At 46.2% G+C, this 19630-nt stretch overlaps 1 protein-coding gene across 1 annotated transcript in view; it reads right to left on the reverse strand.

Moving 5' to 3' along the window:
- MAP7D3 (MAP7 domain containing 3) overlaps positions 1-19630 on the reverse strand; it is a gene marked incomplete at both ends in the record, with an annotated part of 267062 nt that overhangs the window by 102567 nt on the left and 144865 nt on the right. Inside the window, 2 exon segments of the mRNA XM_082264163.1 lie at positions 15540-15688; positions 17294-17419. Of these exon segments, the coding sequence (XP_082120289.1) occupies positions 15540-15688; positions 17294-17419 (275 nt within the window).

Consider the following 19630-nt stretch of genomic DNA (forward strand, 5'->3'; position numbering starts at 1 on the left):
AATTCTGTCACAGTGCTATTGGTAATAGGTATTCATAAGGTGTGGCAATTTAATTCCCAAAATGGACTGTAAAAAATAAATGTTTGCTTATCTATACAATAGCAGCTGTTGTCAAAATCAAAGTAGTACCCTTTTCCAGACAACTGTGCCACTGCCGAAAACATTCCTGGAATGCACTTTCCGAACGCTGTGCAGTATCTTTTTGTTGCGAATAGTGATGTCCAGAATGTCATCAAATCGGTGTCCTTTTAAGGCATTTTTTTAATTTTGGAAACAGCCAAAAGATGCGGGGTGCCAAGTCAGGGGAATAAGGTGGTTGGTCAAGTTTCAGAATAAATTTCCAGGCCAGGAACTTAAACCCTTAAAGTGTTACTAAACCCAGGACCCTGCAGCATTCACAATATCTGGTCTCACACAGTACACAGAACATGGAAATGCAATAGCTTTAGTAAATATAAACTGTTAAGTACCTTTACTAATTAGCAGTTAGAGCAGATGTGTGACTTCTATCAGTGTCTAGTTAAAGCTTGGAGGAGGAGTTTTCATTTTGTTGTGACCATTCTATAAGGCCACAGGACCCCTGACCCTCTGTCTGGACAGTGCTGATTGGCCCTGTGCTGATCACATGCACTTTCACTAGAAATAATAAAAAAAAAAAAAAAAACACTAGCAATCCACATAAAACTGAGCATGTGCAGCATTTCCCCTAGAATCTGTTCTATCTCGGAAATGCATTGAGGGCAGTGGAAGAAGGGGAGGGTCAGAGACAGGATGAAACGGCCTTTTTACACAATGCAGAAGATTTACCCCTTCGATTCCAGAGTATAACAAGCATGCTTTACTGCATATACAGACTCATTTTACTGTTGTGGATTTAGTAACACTTTAACACATGTGCAGGAGCATTGTCGTAGTGGAGAATCCACTTGTCAAGCCAGAGTTCTGGTTTTATCCTCCGAACAGATTACCGTAACCTTTTTAGAATTTCAATGTAACAATGTTGGTTGATAGCTGTACCATGTTCTATGAACTCTTTGTGAACTATTCCCTTGTGATCAAAAAACACACCAGCATGGTTTTGAACTGAGAATGAGACATGCCTGCTTTGAGGTGAATTATTTGTTTTCCACTGCATGCTCTGGCATTTTGTTTCTGGATCATACTGGAAACACCCTATTTCATCACCGATAATAACCCTCTGCAATCTTCAAAAGATTGGATGAAATTTGGAGATGGATGTTCTTTCTCATCTTCTGTGAAGATTTAAGGCACCGTCTTTGCGGAAAACTGAATTTTTGTAAGAACTTACCGTAAAATTCCTTTCTCTGAGTCCTCTGACAGTCACTGCCCACTCAGTCATCAATTATGGGTATAGACCTCTTATCCACAGGAGCAAGCTAGGCATAAGATTTGTTAAAACATAAAACAAACATTTTGCATAGACACACATATAAGGGGCTGTCCCTCTGGTGCAACACCCCCCTGCTAGCAGCATTCCCAAATCAGATTGGTAGCAAGCAGTAAATAGTCCAAGAACCCCAAAAAAGAGGGGCGGGGGCGGCTACTGTCAGAGGACACAGAGAAAGGAATTTTACGGTAAGTTCTTACAAAAATTCAGTTTTCTCTTACGTCCTCTGACAGTCGCCGTCCACTCATACAGTCATCACTTATGGGATGTCCCAAAGCAGTGTAGACATGAGGGGTGGGAAGCGCAACCGTCACAAAGGCAACGCAGCACCCAGGTCAGAGAAAGGAACCTTATCTGAACCAGAAAGGTAAAAAACGCTGGGTAACAGAAAAGCTCAACAGGAGCGAACAAAACCCAGGAAAGCAAATCAACAAAGGGGAAACAAACCCCAACAGACGGGGACAAGCCTCAAGGCACTGCCGCACACAGAACTTTGCGGCCAAAGGAGGCATCTGCAGATGCAAAAACATCAAGTTTGTAAAATTTGGAAAAAGTGTGCACGGACAACCAAGTCGCTGCCTTGCACACCTGGGCCACCGATGCGTAATGTCAGAAAGCCCAGGACGCACTCACCGCTCTGGTAGAGTGCGCCTTGACCGGCAAGGGCGGCACCTGTTCCCTAATTGAATAGGCCTGAACTATCGTCTGTCTGATCCATTTCGAAATGGTTGCCGCAGACGCAGCCATACCCTTCCGAGGGCCCTAGGGAAGGACAAAATTAGAATCTGTCTTTCTGAAGGATTAAGTAGACGACAGGTACACCCTGATCGCCCAGACCACAACCAAGGAATGCAAGGCAAACTCCTTAGGATGTTTAGGATTCGCACACAGCGAAGGCAAGCCAATGTCCTTGTTAAGATGAAAAGCAGATACCACCTTAGGAAGGAAAGATTGGTGAGGTCGCAAGACCACCTTATCCCTATGAACAACCAGGTAAGGGGAGCGGCAGGACAGGGCCGCCAACTCCGACACTCTGCGAGCAGATGTGATCGCCACCAGAAAGGCAACCTTTCGTGACAGCACAGGCAGAGGAAATCTCCCTGATGTTCTCAAATGGAGGACGTTGCAAATGGACAGGACCAAATTCAGGTCCCAAGGAGGTAAAGACGCTCTCTTAGGGGAGCCAGATGACGCACCCCTTGAATAAAGGTGTGTATCAAAGAGTGACGCCAAAGGGCGCTGGAAAAGGATTGCCAGCGCAGACAAATGACCCTTAATAGTGGTCAGCGCAAGACGCTGGTCCACACCAGATTGCAGGAAGGCTAACACCCTCGCCACCGAAAAGGAGCGAGGATGGAAACCCTGCGAATCACACCAGGCAAAATAAGCCTTCCAAGTACGGTAATATATCTTACCGGACGAGCCCTTCCTAGCCTTGAGTAGGGTAGGAATGACCACCAACGAGAGACCCCGATCTCTCAGGACCTGGCTTTCAACAGCCATGCCGTTCAAGCCAGCGACTGTAAAGCAGGATGGAAGATCGGCCCCTGAGACAGCAGATCTTCTCATAACGGGAGTTGCCAGGGAGGCTTGACGACCAGTTGCATGATGTCCACGTACCAAGACCAACTTCGGTTCCGAGACCAACCTTCGAAGGAACCTGGACAACAATTGAATCGGGGGGAAGGCATAAGTCAGTCGATACCGATTCCAAGGCACCACCAGCGCATCTGAGGAGTCTGCCAGAGGATCGCGCGTTCTTGCCACGAACCTTCCCACCTTGTTGTTTAGCCAAGACGCGAACAGGTCCACATCCGGAAATCACAACCAAAAAAGGTTCCCCTTGGGTGGGACTTTTAAGGCACCAAATTTAGACGACAAGTAAAGTAGGTAAAATGTAAAAACTTTATTGACTTATACAGAAAGATAAAAACAATGGGCAAGCTGTAAAATACTCCACATAAACCAGTGCAACTTAGACCACTGAACCCCCGGGTTTGACCCGACGCGTTTCGGAGTGTGAATCGAACTCCTTCCTCAGGGATGCCCTTGGAGGGTGGTCTGTAGATAATTGGACATATAACAATTGTCACATATTACAAAAAACATACAATGCATTGAGGGTCAACATATGTAATCTACTTGCATAGTTCACTGAAGTGGGAAGTATGGATAGCCTGCCTAAAGGTTAAAAGCAAAGGGTAAGCATGCCAACGTTGTCCACTAGGGGTGCCGTCTGGTTATCCTAGAAAGTCTAGGGGTCTTGAATGGACTCCTGGATCCACGTGGTCAGCAAGTGCCCGCTGGCTAGTCTCGGTCAGAAGCTAGATGGGAGCAGCTGAAACCTAATCACAGCAGTTCTGCTGAACAAAAATTCGAGCAATTAATCAAAATATATACTCAAACAAAAATGAGAAAATATATCAAAAAGTGCCCAAAAATAGCTCAAAAACATCCATGGGAACAGACAGCCACCAGTGTTACAGGGTACATGGAAAACATAATATATGGGAATAAATGCTAGACTATAGTGTAAAACGCATAGAAAAAATCCCATATAGTCAAAAAGTTTGCAACATTGACAAAATGGAGCAGAGTGTCTTGTTCATAAAGGCATTGCAATGTATCTACTTGATACAAATAACTAGAGGCTGTCATCATGGATAGAGCTGGGCAAAGTAATATTGGGGGGCAGGCTAAATTGCTTACCTATAACCAAAGCAGTTCAAATATCCCCGATGGGTGTTGGAGCATGAGAGGTCCTGCGTGTCCGGCGAGGGAGCAAGCAGCTCTCATGCCGGACAGGCAGGGCTTAAAAGGCAGCGCCATCAGCTGAAACAATCATCAGCTGGGTGACGCCGCTTGCTCAGCTGATTGCCAGTGAGGTTCCCTGAAGCGCAGCAGCCGCACACGCCCCCGACCAGAAGTGATCCGGCTGGAGCGCGGACGGCCGGTGCGTTCCACCGGCACGGAGTATACTCTGTCAGCGTGGAACGCAAACAGAGTGTAATGGGCATGCGCCGCCAATCTCAGCCAGAGATCGGGATGGAATGGTGCATGCATCTCAAGCGGGCGCCACTAGGTGGCGTCCGCTGTCACCGTGCCAGGCTGCTACCAAGGCGATTCTAAAGAGCAAAGGAGAATTCTCTCTAGGAAGCAACTGCTGATCGCGTCCGGGAGTATCCAAGGGAAGAAAAAAAGCATATCTTTGTGTCAATAGTGTAAAGCAAGGAGGATTACAATCCACTGAACCTAAAATTGTCCAGGGTTAAATGATCCTCTCATAAATAGGCATAGATATCAGCTATATGAACACATGAGTGCATGAACACATCCGGGGACACCCAACGCGCACACAACATCTGAAACACCTCCGGGTGTAAGGACCATTCCCCCTGGTCCAGGGTCTGGCGACTCAGATAATCGGCCTGCCAGTTTTCCACACCTGGAATGTGAACTGCCAAAATCGCCGGGACCTGCGTCTCGGCCCAAAACAGAATTTTGGTCACTTCCTGGGCTGCCCAGGCACTCCTGGTGCCCCCTTGGTGATTGATGTAAGCCACCGCAGTTGCGTAGTCCGTCTGCACACGCACAGGGCGACCCCGAAGATGATCCGACCAATGGAGCAAGCATAGTCTGATCGCTCGCAATTCCAAGATATTTATCGGAAAGGAGGACTCCTCCTCCGGCCAAGTTCCCTGGGCAAACAGAGTGCCCAGAAGTCCACCCCAGCCCGACAGGCTGGCGTCCGTGGTGATCACTGTCCACAACAACGGCCAGCAACGGCCAGAAGGATTTCCCCTCCATCAGAGCCGGAGACTGGAGCCACCACAGAAGATCCTCTCTGACTTGGTGACTCAAAGATCTCCTTTCCAAGGAATGAGGATGCCTGTCCCACCTGGCCAGGATCTCCGCTTGGAGAGATCGTGTGTGGAACTGTGCAAATGGTATCGCCTCGAAGGCTGACACCATCAAACCCAGGGACCGCATGCACACCCTTGGAGCCGAAGCGAGACCGAAAGGTAACGCCACAAACTGATAGTGCTCCTCCGCGATTGCGAATCGGAGGTACCTCTGATGACCCTCGAAGTTAGGGATGTGTAGATACGCATCCTTGAGGTCGAATGAAGCCAGGAATCTCCCGGGCTCAGAGAGGCCACTACCGATCGGAGGGATTCCTTATGGAATTTTTGAACCCGCATAAAGCGGTTTAGAAACTGTAGGTCCAGAATCGGACGCACCTTGCCCTCCTTTCTGGGCACCGTGAACAGATTTGAGTAAAAACCTCAGAAACCCGTCCCGATGTGACACCGGGACGATCACCCCCACCCCCTGGGCGAGGAGATCCTGAACCGCCAGTTGGAGATCTTGGAAACGATCTGGGGCAAATGAAGATTTGAGGGAAAGAATCCGTCTGCTGGGCGCGATCGAAATTCGATCTTGTACCCCGACCGAATGAGTTCCTGAACCCATCTTTCCTGAATGGCAGACGGTGCTGCCGTGCCAGAATGGGCGGCTTTAGACTTGCCTGCCCAAGGCTTCGTCTGGCCACCAAAGGCCTTAAAGGATTTGCCCTTGGCTTGTGCCTGAAAGGCACGAAAGGACCCCTGGTTAGGTTTAAAGGAAGGGCCCCGCTTACCGTGGAAAAAACGTACCCTTGGACACATGGGGCAGCAGAGAGCTTTTACCCCCAGTGACCCCCTTAACCAACTCGCCCAGGCAGTCCCCAAAAACCTACCGTTAGTTTACCGGTAACAGTCTTTCTTACGAGCCTTCCAGGACGGCTCAACAGTGAGAGATGATAGGCTCCTCCCTACCGGAAACAAAATCAATTACAATTTGTTAAAAGGCAACACCCTTCCCTCTGCCCCTCAGTTGTAAAAAAGTATCTTCCACAACCATTTCCGAGGGAAGTGTTCTTCATAACACTATAGGTACTTACCACCTAAGCTTTTTCATATTACCATACACCCTTTAACAGGGCGGGTAGGCCGGCCGTCCTGGAAGGGTCGTAAGAAAGACCGTTACCGGTAAACTAACGGTAGGTTTTCTCTCCTCGCCTTCCAAGACGGCCCAACAGTGAGAGTATAATAGAGAACCTTTTAGGCCTACCTTAGGGTGGGACCACTGTCTGTAAGACCTTTCGGCCAAATGCTAGGTCTTGTTGGGACAGTATTTCAACACGGTAATGCTTCAGGAAGGTGTTATGACTGGACCAGGTGGCTACACAGCGGATCTGTTCCCATGATGCTCCTGCCTTCTCGGCCCAGGATGTAGCAAGGACTCTAGTTGAGTGCGCTTTGACTTTAGTTGGGGCAGGAACACCAGATGACTCATAAGAGGTGGTAATTGCCTGTCTAATCCACCTAGATATTAAAGGCTTAGAAGCCTGCAAACCCTTTCTGGGCCCAGAATGAAGGACTAAAAGGTGATTTGATCTCCTGAAGGTTTTTGTTCTAAGTGAGAAGGGCTCTTCTCACATCAAAACAGTGGAATTCCCATTCCTTCTTGTTTTTTGGTTTATCACAAAAGGAAGGTAAATTTATTTCCTTAGTCCTATGAAAAGAGGATGCTACTTTAGGTAGATACAGAGGATCCAGCTTTAGGACAACCCGATCTGGAAAAACTACCAAAAAAGGTTATTTTATGGAAAGTGCTTGTAGGTCACCTACTCTTCTTGCTGTTGTAATGGCTAGCAGGAAGGCCAATTTTAAAGACAAGAGTTTAAAGGAGATTTCCTTTAAAGGTTCAAAAGGGTCCTTAGATAAAGCCTCTAGAACCCTGGGCAGGTCCCAAGGAGGGAACCTGTCCTTAATAATAGGGGTAACCCTATGTCTAGCTAACAAAAATCTTTTGATTAACGGCTCTTTTGCCAGACTAGTGTCCAAAAATACAGAAAGAGCCGCTACTTGTACCTTAAGGGTGTTAACTGCCACACCCTTATCTACTCCGTCTTGCAAAAAATCTAGAATCGTAGGAATAGAGGTAGAGGCAAATTCCTTTTGCCTATGCCAGGTACAACATTTTTTCCATACTTTCAGATAAATTTTTCTAGTGACTTTTTCCTGCTCAGTAAGAGTATCTACCACTCTCTCTGAGCATCCCTTAGACCTAAGGAGTTGGCGCTCAGTAACCAAGCCGTCAGCTGAAAGAATCCTGGATTCTGACACAATATTGGTCCCCGAGACAGCAGGTCTGGGGAAATTGGAAGTTGCCAGGGGCAAGCTATTGACATGGCTTTCAGAATGGCAAACCAAGGCCTTTTGGGCCACCAAGGGGCAATTAGAATCAATTTCAGGTTCTGAGATCTGCTCGGTTTCTGCAAAACTCTGGGAATTAGCATCAGAGGAGGGAAGGCATAGGCTAGATTGACCAGCCACTGTTGGGCTAGAGCATCCAGGCCCACCATCCCTTCTGACCGGGTGAGGGAGAAGAATTCTTTCACCTTTTTGTTCCGAGCGGAGGCAAATAGGTCTAACTCTGGCTGTCCGAACCTTTCTACCAAAGACAGGGAGATTTTGGGACTTTGTTCCCATTTTCCTTCTTTTACGCGGTGGCGGCTGTGGAAATCTGCCTGCAAGTTGTTCTTTCCCTTGATGTGAATGGCAACTAGTGAACTTATTTTCCCTTCGGCCCAACCCAGGATGTGTTGGGTCAGGGTGAGGAGGGGGTCTGACCTGGTCCCTCCTTGTCGATTCAGATAGGCCACGGTTGTGGTGTTGTCTGATAGAATTAGGACTTCTCTGTTCAGGGTGAACTTTTGAAAAGCTTTTAGGGCTTTCCCTACTGCCTTCAATTCTCTGAAGTTGGAGGAGGCCTGTGCTGTTCTCTTGCTCCAAACTCCCTGAGCTTGAGCCCCTTCCAGGTGAGCTCCCCAACCCCAGGTGCTGGCGTCTGTGGTAACCCTTACGGGATTCCACTGACCCCAAGGTCTGCCTTCTCCCAGGTTGTTGGGATTGGACCACCACTCTAAGGATGTCTGTACCTGTGGAGTGAGACTGACTAATTCGTCTAGAGATTGTCTTTCTGTCCCAAGAGGATAGATGGAAGAAAAGAAGCTCTCTGGCATGAAGTTGTGCCCACACAACTGCTGGAATGCTGGCTGACATGAGTCCTAGAACCTTCAAGATTTCTCTCCTGGAAATTGCTTCAGTCTGCCCCCTACTTTGACTTTAAGTCATTTTTTGTCTCTTGTAACAGAAGGGGGAGCCTTTCTTAGTAGGGACTCTGCTTTACGGTTCATGGCATCCTTAATGCTACCCGAATACACAAAGGAGAGGTCTGACCTCTTAGTTACTTGAGCTAAAGGGGCATCTAGCTTTGGTTTTTTAAGAAATTTTTCTATTTCTTCCTCCTTAAAGGGAAACCTCCTTTTCCAAGATCCCGCTTTATTTAACCTGTTTTCAGGTAGTTGCCATTGCTGAAGGATTAAACCCTTCCGGGAACGGTGGATAGGTAAAACTCTAGAAGGGCTTTTCCCTAGTCCTTTATAGAGCGTTTCTTTAGGCAAATCAGGTATCTCTTCTGAGGCATAAATGGCCTGAAGGAGTCCCTGCATGTTCTCCAAACCAAATAGGTTTTTAGACGATTCTGCCTCATCCTGAGCATCTGAGTCCCTGTCCCCTTCACCTTCTGAGCAGGTTTGAGAATCTGAGCGGCTCTCCTCTGGTGATAACCTAACTTCTTCCCTAATTTGTGCTGAAGGGAGACTTTGGGAAGATGGTAAGGACCCTGAAGGTACTGTCCTAGGTAAAAGAGCTTTCTTGTGAAGAGGAACCTTCCATTGGAGAAAGCTCTTTGGGTTCTACAATACTTGGGGTTCCTATTGAAGAACGTACAGCTGAAGTTTCTTTTCCTGACAATTTGAAAACACATTTATAGCAGAAAGGCTTAGTGTGGGAACTGGATAACCTATCCCCGCAATTACCACACTGCTTAGAGGTAACAGGGCCTGATAATACTGGGGTAGCAGTAGAGGTTTCTTGTGAACCGCTCAGGGACTCTGGAAGACAGGATACAAAGCCATACAAGTATCACTCTTCCCAAACATATTAACTTGAAAAACATAGAAAGGACATTGATGAGTCCGACTAAGGTCGGGGAAAATGGGACAATTTCCAGGCATTTTTAAGTCGGTGCCAGCAGACTTTAGAAGGAACAACCAATGAAGGATACGTTCTCAGCACTTACCCGGTTTCGACCTGGGTTTTGCTACCGACACCTGGACTGGCCCCTCCTCCTCCTTCCCCGGATGGCGAGTCGTGGAGGGCTTCATTTCCCCAGCAGCGGTCCGAGCTCAGATAGCCTGGGAGTCTGCTCTACCGATAGGAAGCGGTTCCGGCGTCTCCTCCACCTTCTTCTTCCGCATGTTGCGCGCACGTCCTGACGTTGCACCGGAAGTTCGGGATTGAAGACTAGGCTTGAAACGCCCGCCCAGCGGGAAATTCAAAATTCTTCCATGGAGGAGAACTGCTGGTGCCGGAGAACAGGACCTAGAGGGACACCTCAGGTGACCGACGGCCTGTGTACCAGGGGGCGACCTGTGAGAAGCCTGGGGAGGCAGCAGGTAGAGCTCAGCTCTCAAAGGCCCTTTGCTGAACCTGGCTCACAGGGGTACTGTTCCGACTCCGAGTCTATAGGTCAGTGAACATAACAAACGTTTCGTTGTAGGAAGAAACACAATCTAAACTGAGGGGCAGAGGTAAGGGTGGGGCCTTTTAACAAATTGTAATTGATTGTGTTTCCGGTAGGGAGGAGCCTATCACATCTCACTCTTGGGCCGTCCTGGAAGTCGAGGAGAGAAAAGGCGATTCCCTACATAAGGGATGCCAGACACCGTCTTCCTGGAAGTCTGGTCGGCCGACCAGCTCTACAGCCACACAAGGGGACGGATTATCACTGCAACAGCAGATAAGAGTGAGACTAAAAGGGGCCTCAAGCCAAGGCCGCATCACACAGGCATAAAACCGCCTGAATAATTTGGTCCACCATCTCCAAAGTAGCAGGAGGGGCGGAATCAGCCACAAGGGTGCGTCTGAGCACCTTAGTGCACTCCACCACAGCCTGAGAGACCATTACTGAGGCGAACACGGGCTTCAGCAAGGAACCTACCCACCACATAGGAGTGGCGGGTAAGAGATTCCACCCGCCGGGTCTCTAAGCACCGGATAAATCTCTGTGGGCATCAGAGTGGCCTCGTGTAATCTGGATACTGTGTGGTCCACCTTAGGGGCCAGAGTCCAGCGCGAATCCGTTGGAGACTAAAAGGGATAACCGTACTGAAACCGCTTAGGTACCACAAAATTGCGCTTTAAAGTGCGCCATTGTTCATTCACCGTTCCGTGAAACTCAGCGGGACAGGTCAATACCTGAGCCGCTGTCTGGGTTCTGCAGGTCCCAAGGAAGACCGTTTACCCGGTGGGTGGGGCTCATCCTCTAAGTGTAGCGTGTCCTTAACAGAACTAATAAGCGCGGGCATAGCAGCGCGTTCTTTGGCTGACCCAGAGGGGGAGTCGTCCCCCTCATCATCCTCCCCTTCCGACTGAGAGGACTGGGACCCTTCAGGGGGCACACAGTCCATGGCAACCATTCTAGCTCTGAATCAGAAGACTGAGAAAGCCTGGGCCATTTTCTAGAGGCCCGCTCAGACATCAACAGATCCACTTTAGACACCAAAGTCGCAATGCAGCAGTAAGGGAGCCCATCGCAGAGGATTCAGGTGTACCTGAGCCCCCCACCCGACCTGGGGGGAATTTGCTGTCCTGGGACTCCATAACACAAATTTAAAAAATGTATGGCGCTGGCCCTTTAAATAAGTGACAGCGGCGGATTCCACCGCAATGAGGACTAGACTATAGCGCTAAGGCCCCGAACTTAATACTGCCAGCAAACGTAGTACCCCAAAAAAAACAGCACACAAGCCCCCCAGAAGTGTTACCACTCTCCCAGCACGATCGGATCGTCAGGATGAAGGAAATGACGGCACGCCGCTGGAGGCCCAACAGTGGTTTGAGCTAAGCAAAAATGGCTGCCAATGCAAAGTAATGGGGAGGCCCCAGGAAAATGGCCGCCGAGCCCTAAGCAAAGAAACATTGCCACACGCAAGATGGCGCCCGAAGGGCGCAAATTACACTGGAGAAAATGGCTGCTGACTGCCCATACATGAAGCCAGAACAGCCTGCCCACATCCAAAAATGCCGCCCCCGCGATTTTTACACCGCAGCGGCCCCCACAACCATGCCTATACCCCCAAAGTGACAAAGCACACTCCCGAGGGACTCAGGGACCCCCGTAATCACCCCACAGCGCGGCATGACCGCAAATAGCGCCCCAGCAGGGACCCGTGAGGGAGACACAGGGACCACACAGACAGACATGAGGGGGATCACACAGACTCTAAACCGACTGCCATCCCCATGAGAGAAGGCCCCACACACACACACAACTGGGCATACAATGTCATAGACAGAGGGGGTAGCATGGTACTCACCGATCCATGCGGATTTGTGAGCGCCACTCTGCGACGGGAAGCCTCCCACCCCAGGTGGTGGGGGTGCCATCAGCCAAAACAGGATTCTAGCAACACACGGCGTACCGCAGTAGAGGCATCCTAGCGAAGTGGCCACTTCGCGGGCTTTGTCCCTGAGGACAGGTCGTTTGCAAAGCCAGGGCGTACGCGTAGCCTGCTAAACTCTCGATGGCGGGCTGGGATTCCGTAAGGCTCTAGTACAACCAGTCCGATTCCCAGCTCCGCAAAGGCTGTAGTCTTCCGAAGTCTGACTAACTAAGCGCAGGAACAAATAAAAAGCTATCAGTGCAAAGAAAACACACTTGGCATAATAAAATAAAATGTACGAAAACAGAAGAAAAGTCTGAGACTGTAGCCCCAGCACAGGGAAGCCTATCTTACTCCTAACTAGGCAAAAGACAAACTGATTTGGGAATGCTGCTAGCAGGGGGGTATTGGACCAGAGGGACAGCCCCCTATACGCTTGTCTATGCAAATTGTTTTGTGTTTTAACAAATCTTATGCCTAGCTTGCTCCTGTGGATAAGAGGTCAATACCCATAAGCGATGACTGTATGAGTGGGCGGCGACTGTCAGAGGACATAAGAGAAATTGCTTTTATTCCCAAATCCTGTTAGAATCCGCCGCACTGTTTTTCTGACCATGTTCATTTCTCCTGCCATCATTCGCATGCTCAATCTCCGATCTGAGTGTAAGAGGGTTTGCCCTCTGTCCACATTCGCATCCGTCCTTTACGTTTTTGGCTGCCTACTTTTTGTGACATCGTGGGCATCTTATGCCCTTCCTTAAACCTTCTATGCCATTCACAAACACTTGATCTCTTCATGAGATGTTCACCGTAAGCTTGTTAAAAAGAGCTAAAGTTTCAATTTTGATAAATTGCAAGATTTGATGTTAATCTGCTGCTCCATATTCCTGTCACTTATTTTCCGCAAACAGCACAACGTGCACACTTGTTATTTTTTCGACTACTCCTTAAGGACCAAGTCAAATAATGTTCGATCCAGGCAAGTGCAAGTTGGAACATATCAGAACACGCTCGAGTGCGAATGGCTGTGTGACTCACCGCCACAGTGCTACACAGCGGGCATTCTGGGAGTTAAATTGTCACACCTCATATGCTAAAACAATGCTTTGCAATACTCTCAATCACTACACTTTATCTCTGTTACTAAACAGCTCTGTGTTTTGGCTACAAAATATGCATAGGAATTCAGAATGTGTGTCTTGCAACACTGAAGTAAGGCCCTTTTTCACACTTGCTCGACATGAAAGTCCCATGAATTGAAGCAATGCCTGTGTAATCTTGAGGTCTATGGACCTCAAGTCGCATCTAAATCGGAACAAAGTAGTGCAGGGACTACTTTGAAGTCACAGAGATATGAATGGCACTCATTGGAAATCATAGGGTAGGACACGTCATGCGACTATGCAGTCCTAAGTAGCAGGACAAGTCGCACAAGTGTGAAAGGGGCCGGGCAGGGGTTGGATGAGGAGGACTGGAAGGAAATGTGGGATGGTCCCTTTAGAGCTCTGGTTGCGACTAGGGATAGGTTAATCCAGTTTAAACTGTTGCACAGAATCTATTTGACCCCTGAGCGTCTGCACCTTATGTTCCCTGCAGTCTCAGCCTCCTGCTGGAGGTGCCCCTGTGATTCTGCGGGGTTCTCCCATATTTTCTGGGAGAGTCCCGCGGTTGGGGGCTTCTGGTGGGAGGTGACAGGTCTTGTGTCTGACCTTATTAATAGCGTGGTCCCACTGACAGTGAATGTTTGTCTTTTGGGATTGGTAGACATTATACAGGCTCCCAGAGTGGTGCGCACCCTGGTAGGAATTCTCCGATTTTATGCCCGGAAAGCGATAGTCCTGAAATGGAGGTCCGCACTTTCTCCTACGGTGGGTTTTTGGAAGGGTCTGGTCAATGCTGTGGTACCTCTTTATAAAGAGGCTTACATGTCCAGAGGTTGTCCTCATAAGTTTGAAAAAGTGTGGCAATTGTGGGTGAATTCCTCCCTAACAGGACTGATTATTTACTCTTTTATATGGGTTTGTGATTTGTGTGGGGTGGGGATGATCCTTCGGTCCTAGTGGGTGGGCTCGATATGCATGCTTGTTGGCTCTTTATGGTGGGGGGATGGATATTCTGTCCATGTTTCTATTGATATTGTTCTTTATGACTGCTGGTTTAGGAAGGTGCACTTTAGGACGGTGCCAGCCCTGTTTTTTAGGTTGGGGCTGTCCATGTTTTACCTATGTTTTTTTTTTTTAGTATTTAGAGGATTGTGTTTTTGCTTTGAGCTGGGGTATGCCCCTATTTGCTTTGTTATGTTTTTTGGAAAATAATTTTCAAGAATAAAAAAAAAAGAAAAAAAGGTATATTATATATATATATATATATATATATATATATATATATATATATATATATATATATATATATATATATATATATATATATATATATATATATATATATATATATACACTGTCACTTCTAAACAAAAAATAAGCTTTTTATAATAGAAGTTTTAAGTGTAAGAAAATGTGTACAACAGACAAGTTTAGTTGGGGACAACCACCCTGCAAGGAAAGGACCTGTGGGAGCTTAAGACTAAACATAGTATAAAATGTTAAGATTTCATATGTCACGTTAAGGGAAATATATGATGGGTATGAATAGTCAAGAGAGTCTGGCATTCTAGATTGGTGCCAAACAATATTTAATAAATCTCATAGTACATAAATCTGGTCAAATCTGAATGATGTAGAATGGCCAAGCAGGACAAGTGAATAATATGGGTAATTTACAAAGAATGCAGTTACAGCAAGTCTGGTCACTGAATAGATGAGCACTCAGAGTCATTTTCAACTTAAATAGAAAACCATTTAATCTACCGTGTTTTTTTTTTTTACCCTGTGAATAGGCACCTGAAAACAAAATCTCTGACAATATTATATGAACCACTCACACTGTGGAGACAAGCTAGCACATTGTGGAATTCAATGTGCATTCTATTTCCCAACCCCCTACCTCCTTGCAATCCCATAAAACGTGGGAGCTCTGATAAGCAAACAGCAACTAGTTTGCTGGCAGTGGCTCCCCCTCACCCTATACTTGTTTAATGACACCACCAATCAGAGTTATGGGCCAAGAAAACCGGAACATGAACCTGGAAGAGAATGGCTGAAGCAAATCATCATGAAAGATGGTTGATGTTTGCTTACAGGGCACTCTATTTTTCTGTGGTCTAAGGATGTTTCACACCAAATGGAGAAGTAAATTCAGGATGCCAACCACACCATGTAAATATTAGCCTTATGAGCTTGTTATTGCCACAGATTCACCTAAATGAGAAAAACTACTCACCAGCCAGCTCAGTTAGCAACATGTCTATCTCACTTTGCTGCTGAGCAGTGGCAGCATTCAACACCTAAAAGAATCGCAATATTACTTGAAAAGTTGACAGGAGACTGAACCCATTGGTATCAACCCAAAATAAAGTAAAGTAATCATTTTAGTATGTAATTTCCTGGTTTAAAACATAGCTGCCACCACTTTACTAAGAGTATAATGTCTTATTGAAGAATTACTATACTTTTGTACCTGGCTAGATTCCGAGGAGCTGGCACCGGAGGTTGCACTTTGAGGTGACTTCAATCTGTCAATGCTGCGGCTACGCATAGGACCTTTAGAGACGGAGAGTGGGGTATTGATGGTAGCGGCTGAAGCTGAACGAGGACAGAGGTGAGATTCTATAAAAGTTAAGAATTTGACAGGACAAAACAGAGAGCCAAGTGCAGAGCATAACAGAGGAAGGAGGAGAGAAAGAGAGAGATTGGGTGTTAGAAACGGCAAGAAAGCTAACCACAATCAGCAGTGAAGCAGCTCATACAAAACACCATCACCACACGTTTAGTGTACACAAGCAACAGTACCAGGAAGAAAGACCCCTTCAGAAAATGAACAATGTGGCTGGGTCTGTTTACTAAGCCGTTTTACTGTGCGGATATATACTTATTAACACAACATGCTGGATCCAACCGGATATCAGGAATATCATGCTTTCCCAAAAATGTGTACAGAAAATGTTAACATTTAAAGATGATTTTCAAATTTTAAAAGATCTTATCACATTGAGGCACATTTGTAAATTTTCTATATTTCACAGAAACAGCAGGCATTAGTCTTGGCTGAGAGTCAGGACTATTGTGTCCATTTTAGGAATCACTCCTACATACCCAAGTCTTCTTGGTAAACTACTCAGTCAAAAAATCAGCCAAGTGTTTCTACAAAAACAAGAGGCAATCATGTAAAGCATGGCAAAGTATATATTTCTATAAAATCTGTTGCTAAAAAATATATTTCCATGGCTGCAAATCCCCTTTAAGGAATTCTGGCTATGGCAATAAGGGAACTGAATAAAATGCAAACATTTTAGATTCTAATCAGCATTAAAAAGAAATACAGGTGAACCCCAACTGACTGTCGTGGGCATATTGCTTACCTCCAGTTCATATACACAAGACCCACTGTGAGAATCATCAGAATGTACTTTTGGCTTGTGGACACAACTGTCTCCCTTAAATATTTTCAATATATAAATCAATGTATTGTAAAAAAATTAAAAACAGAATATTTAGATCTGTTTAAAAGTTTCCAGATTAGTAAAGAGACCCAATATTTTAGAATAAAGTGGAATGATTTTGAAAAAAAAAAAAAAAGATGAAGAATACCATGTTTAGATGTGGCATGATACAATTTCTGATTTGAGTAGATGCACAAAACTGAACTACTATGTGCATACAAGCTCAAATTGATGACCAATGTTACACTTTTTTTTTTACTAAAATAAAACAATTATAAAAAAAAATAAACACTAACCAAGTGGGGCTGTAGTAACATGGAGAGCCATTAACGCTCTAACCTTCTGCTTACACTACTTGGACTAAAGTCCAACCGATGAAATACAAGGGTTCTCATTTAAAACTACTTAATGGTTGCAAGGGCACACCAGATTTCACTGGGAAACAAAATCTGAAAGGGCTAACACCAGATGTGTTATTTTTCTGAACGATCATTTGTGGGGAGGGGGGGGGGGGGGGGGAGGGCGCGCCATTGTTACTACTGCCAAACAGAATTTTCAGCTCCCTATTAATTCTGAAGCTGATCAAATCATCAAAATAAAGGATACCATAGTTATGTGAGCAATAAGGTTTCAAAAATTAGTATTAAAATGCAGTGTTGGGGCATTCTCCATGATGCTGCATGCTACAGGATACAGATCTCCAAAATTACATAGTAATGTGGAGCACTCAGGCGGGAAGATGCTCCTGCAATTACCACACTACTGGAGTTACCTGGCAAATCTTTTCCATCAGCTGATAATGTGGCAGCACTCTTACTCCTAGCTAGGGAAGACTGAGTGGGGGCGAGGAGGCGACTGATTAAACTACTATCCAAAGGACTGGTCTGGGGGCGATGAGCTAAATAAACAAACCAAATGGGCGTTGTCACGAACATGTACAATCCAATAAAGAGAAAATACAGAAATGGGATCAAAAGCATCAAGCACCAAGAGAAAATGGCATTAAAAGTGGAAAGAAAGCAAGAAAGATAACATATTTAGAGAGAACTTATCTGAAAGAGCCAATGTTACTAGTCAACATGTCATATTTCAATACAAACTTTTCACAAGATTAAGTACTTAAAAATTAACTGTGTACAATAACATCCTTTGGGGAGTTAATCATGCAGTTAAAAAAAAAAAAAAAAATTAGGACCATTGAATATTCTGGTTAAGACCTCGCTAAAAGAAAAACAATTGTTAGAATGTTAGAGGACAACGACTAGAGCAGATTTATAGAAAAAATGCATAATTAAATCCAACAGGGTCCTGTGTAAGAAATTGAATTGTACAGGTTAGTTCTGTGGTGTAAATTTGACAGGAGGATTTATATAGCGGCAAGCAATTACATAACTGGCTTTAAGCAAACTATTTTTTGTTAGAAGACTATAGCAATACATGACACAAGTTTTGCTGGCTACAGACTGACAGATCTGCCTGCAGATGACATCTGCTCATCATGTGAATTAATCCATGCTTAGAGTGGTAGAATTTTAAAGCACATTAATCGGGTCTTTTTAATGAAATCTTATGTCATATGTGTATTCATACTTAAACTTTGGCACAGAGCTCCTATTAATTTCAAGAGAAAACCATTATTTATGAATGATGCATTCTCATTTCGCAATGTGTGACTTTAAATAGAAAAAACTGAAGAGAGTACAAGAGGAGCCATTATTACACGTTGGGGTTAATTAACTAAACCTGGAGAGTGCAAAATTTTGTGCAGCTCTGCATAAAAACCAGCTTCCAGTTTTTTTCCGGCAAAGCTTGATTAACTTCTTCCCATCCGCGCTACAGCCTATATACGGCTGCAGCGCGGACTCAAATTTTCGGGAGGCCGTTTTTAAACGGCCTCCCAGTGACACGCCCCCCGCGCGCTCCCGCGAGCGCGCTGCGGGGAAAATCTGTGTCGGCCGTGTCCCTTGGACACGGGCGATCACAGATCGTGGTGAATGGCCAATCACAGCGGCCATTCACCACGTGATCGGGCCGTCCAATGAGCGATGATCTCATATGTAAACATATGAGATCATCTCTCATCGCCGGCGCTCCTTCCTCACACGGAGGCTGCAGTGTGAGGAAGGAGGGGGAGCCTCACAGCGCCGGGGACACAGGAGAATGTAATCAGGGCACCGATCACCAGTGCCCTGATTACTGAAGGGAAAAACACACACACAGTGCCCCCCCATCAGTGCCCACAGTGCCCGCCATCAGTGCCCCCCATCAATGCCCACAATCAGTGCCCATAGTGCTGCTAGTCAGTGCCCATCAGTGCCTGCTCATCTAGGCACTGATGAGCACTGACTGGCAGCACTATGGGCACTGAGTGTGGGCACTGATGGTGCTGCTCATCAGTGCCACCCATCAGTGTCCAGTGCCATCCGCCAGTGCCCATCAGTGCCGCCTATCAGTGCCCATCAGTGCCGCCTCAGTGCCCAGCAGTGCCACCTCTCAGTGCCCAGCAGTGCCACCTCTCAGTGCCCAGCAGTGCCACCTCTCAGTGCCCAGCAGTGCCACCTCTCAGTGCCCAGCAGTGCCACCTCAGTGCCCAGCAGTGCCACCTCTCAGTGCTCATCAGTGCCGCCTCTCAGTGCCGCCTATCAATGCCGCCCATCAGTGCTCATCAGTGCGGCATATTAGTACCTCCTCATCAGTGCCCATAAGTGCCACCTCATCAGTGCCCATAAGTGCCACCTCATCAGTGCCCATCAGTGCAGCCTATCAGTGCCGCCTCATCAGCGCACATCAGTGAAGGAGAAAAATTTATTTTCAAAATTTACTCGCAGAAAATAAGAAAAACTTTTTTTTTTTTCAAAATTTTCTGTCTTTATTCTTTTTTTTTTTTGTAAAAAATAAAAAACCCAGAGGTGATTACATACCACCAAAAGAAAGCTCTATTTGTGTGAAAAAAATGATAAAAATTTCATATGGGTACAGTGTAGCATGACCGCGCAATTGTCAGTCAAAGTGTGACAGCGCTGAAAGCTGAAAATTGGCCTGGATGGGAAGGGTGTTTAAGTGCACAGTAGGCAAGTGGTTAAACAAGCTGAAATTAGAATCCAATTGG

The sequence above is a fragment of the Pelophylax lessonae genome (genome assembly GCF_965119305.1).
Source record: "Pelophylax lessonae genome assembly, chromosome: 7".
NCBI classification, from domain to species: Eukaryota; Metazoa; Chordata; class Amphibia; order Anura; family Ranidae; genus Pelophylax; species Pelophylax lessonae.